Source organism: Populus euphratica, unplaced genomic scaffold, assembly GCF_000495115.2.
Source record: "Populus euphratica unplaced genomic scaffold, PopEup_1.0 scaffold46.1, whole genome shotgun sequence".
In the NCBI taxonomy this organism is placed as follows: domain Eukaryota; kingdom Viridiplantae; phylum Streptophyta; class Magnoliopsida; order Malpighiales; family Salicaceae; genus Populus; species Populus euphratica.
In genome coordinates this window covers 2372299-2375472 of record NW_011499852.1, presented here as the reverse complement: position 1 = coordinate 2375472, position 3174 = coordinate 2372299, and the positions used below count along the sequence as shown (strand labels likewise).

Sequence of the window (3174 nt, the reverse complement as noted above, 5' to 3'; positions counted from 1 at the left end):
CCATTTTTGAGGTATGCCCTTTCTCTATTTTATGTAGGGTCTTTTTGAGATTTTGCAACCTGGGGCCTCAATGGAGGCTCTTTATTTAAAATTATTTTATTTTATCTTTTTAGATTGTTTATATTATTTATTTTAAAATTATTTGATATATTGATAATGAAAATAATTTTAAAAAATTTAAAACTATATTATTGTTTTTAAAATATTTTAAAAAACAACAATTACTAATACTATCAAACACCCTGATAATGTTAGTATAAAATTAGAACCATAGAATTCCCTTTTCAATTCAAGCTTTTTCCGTGATTTGATTATTTTGTATATGAGGAGCTATAGCTCAATTTATATACAATGCTTAAATCCCTAATAAAAAGAGACGTGCAGAGATTTGATAAATCTGGAGTCCCTCAAATGAGCCTAAAAGCTAAAGCCCAAACAGCCGAAGTTGTAGTGGGCTAAATCACTAAGGTTAGGTGGTCTCCTTAAGCCCTTTTGGGGAGCACAGTTTGACGCTCTTGCAAAGCCTAAGGAAGCACAAAAAAAAAAAGAAAAAAAAGAAAAAGAAAGCAACGTGAACTGTCTGTATTTCCTTCTTCCTCCTACAAAGAGAGGTTATTTGAGTTTTTACAGTTCACCAACGTGAAGTGTCCTCATGGTACTTGAAACTGAATCTATAGTCAAAGCTATCTAGATTGGTGAAAGTGGCTGTTAAAGGGTCGATTATTACTGGCTTACGACAGTGGCTGACATTAGAAATCGAGAGCTAGAACAAGTATACGCAAAATCGCAGTTTGGAGTTAAAGGGCCAAATGTTTTTCCTTCCAGTCTTTTCCTCTATATGATTTCATGTAATTTCCTTACTGTGAGAAAATGTAAGTTGGTAACTGCCCTCTCTGCGTATAAACTTGTATTCTACCTGGAGGTCGGTTATTTTTTGGGACAGACTGTCGCCCCAATTTTGGAAGAATTTCTCTGTCAGTATCTGGAGAGTGATTGTCAGCATATAGATTGCGCACCCCCTTGTTGATGGAACTATATATTCTATAGAGAATGACATGCATATGAAGTGCCGAATCAGTACATTCAGAAAGTACAATTTGCAGGCATATTCTGGCACAACCTCAAAAATTAATTAAGGAATCCGATGAAATCTTTTGTTGTGAGTTGAAAGTGATTGAATTGCTTGAGATCTTTCTACTGCAGACATAATAAAAGGGAGACCTATATATTACGCAAAGAATAAGAAAGTACAACGGCAATGGAACTCATCGCTAGACACCTAAGCATCTTGTTTTATTGATAATCAGATTGACACCTACAAATATTACTAGAATTGTAATTCAGGGTACCACTGATCAAGCAGGCCTGGCTCTCCAACTAAGCCCCCGTTGAATTCCTGCTGTGATGGATCAAAATTCCAACCCAGGCCTATATCTGCCTCCTGAAAGTAACTCAAGCTCCCTGGTAGATTGGTTGATGGGGTCTGCAACTGGCTGGACAGTCCTGATGGCCTTCCATTCTGTAGGTGGTCTGCAGAACCAACCTTCCTGGGATCATAACCATAATTTCCCCCTCCTTTTGATACAGAATTGTGAGAAATATCTTGGATAAAAGGCTTGATATCAATTCCTTGATTGCATAAACCTGGGTTCATGTGATCATGCGTGGTCTCAAAGGGATTATAGCTGCTGAATTTCAAGCCTGAAAACTCTTCCCCTGCTGCTGCTTCCCTCATTAATGGCTTCTCAACATCATAGATAGGTTTATGATCAGTTCGCATATCATAGTCCGAATCTACGCACTCATTGAGTATGGTGCTCATGCGGGATTCCACAACCTCGTTCTTCAATTTCTTATGTCTTACTTTTTCAGTCTCATTCTGCAAGAATCCATATCTGTTATTGATACCGTAACAACTCCAAGATCTCAAAATTCCTGCTAGTTCTCCATCCATTTCTTCCCTCAATACAGGAGCTTCAGCTTCAATATGATGAGACGATTTCCATTCATCTGTTAAATTCCATTCCACAGCTTTCAACTCCCTAGCACTACTCTCCGCCACCCTGAGTTTCTCAACTTCCTCTTCTGATTCGTCGACAGCACATATCCTAGAAAAGCCTGATTGGTTATTTCCTTCTCTAGACCCACAATGATTCATCTTTAATTTGTCAACCTTATTATCCTCGTAGTTACCCAATGCTGTCCTAGATTCAGTTGATGATGTCTCAGTTGCAGTAATCGACGACGACATATTATCCAGGTGATCCCCTGATTCAACTGGGTAGTCAGGGAAATTGAGTATGGCATTAGGACCGTACAAAAGCTTTGCAGCATAATCATAAGCACAAGCAGCTTCAATAGCAGTAGAAAATGTACCAAGCCAGAGTCTACTTCCTTGTCTGTTCATTAAACTGCATTTATTGACAGGTTCTCTGATTTCAGCTACCCACTTGCCCCAAGTTCTCTGTCTAACACCCCTGTATCTGCAGTTCATATTCTCCGGGCCACCTTTTCCTTTCATACAACCCTTCTTTGAACCCTTCCCTGGAACCTTGCTTACTTGAAGTTTGTTGTGTTTCTTCCACCTTGCAAGTGTATCTTCTATTGATTCACAACCATTCCGCCTTCTCTTCCTGTCCTCGCTGCTAAACCCTAGCAACGAACACTGTCTCAAAGAATCCTCCATGTCAATACTCATTAAAGATCTTCAAGCTTGTTCCAAGCCCACAAAGCGAAAAGGTTTACGAGAACAAATTGCAGTGTTCCTCGTAAAAGTCTCAAGAAAATCCAGTCCTTCAATTATTGAAATATGTAACGTGATAAGAAAAAAAATTAGTAACTCCTAAAAAAAAAAAAAAGCCAAGGTGTCTGAAGATTAAAAGAGGGCATCAACTCACTAAAAGTAACTTGTCCTTCTTGTGCAGTCGAAGTGCTTCCTTGCGTGCGCTTGATTGATATCTTCCTTTCTAATTCTTTTAACTCCTTCAAAGGTCTTTCTTCCTCTATTCTTTTTTCCTAGCTGGGGTTTATCTATGGTTTTAGGATTAGTCGGTGCTTGTTTTCTAGTGGGGCTTTGTTGCTCAAAGTTTCTGGTGGTTTCTCTTCCAGCAACTTTCCTGGTTATTCACTGGACTTGCCTTGGATGCGAAGGAAGCGATAGCCTACGACTAATCA

General features: G+C 38.8%; 1 protein-coding gene across 2 annotated transcripts; it reads right to left on the bottom strand.

Annotated features, from left to right (window-relative positions):
* Nucleotides 1-1200: 1200 nt before the first annotated feature.
* On the bottom strand, nt 1201-3174 carry LOC105121905 (uncharacterized). 2 transcript variants are annotated; one of them, XM_011020764.1, is made up of 2 exons: nt 2898-3174; nt 1201-2793 (listed from the first exon to the last, which is right to left on the bottom strand). In XM_011020764.1, exon 2 carries the CDS (start codon nt 2696-2698, stop codon nt 1328-1330), a length of 1371 nt encoding a protein of 456 aa, XP_011019066.1. In that variant the 5' UTR covers nt 2699-2793; nt 2898-3174; the 3' UTR covers nt 1201-1327. The 2 variants fall into 2 exon arrangements, with proteins under 2 accessions (XP_011019066.1, XP_011019067.1); XM_011020765.1 differs by having other exon boundaries at nt 1201-2696; nt 2964-3174.

Coding starts and splice junctions, on each gene's coding strand:
- LOC105121905 (XM_011020764.1), bottom strand. CDS start 2,698: ATGAGTATTGACATGGAGGATTCTTTGAGACAGTGTTCGTTGCTAGGG.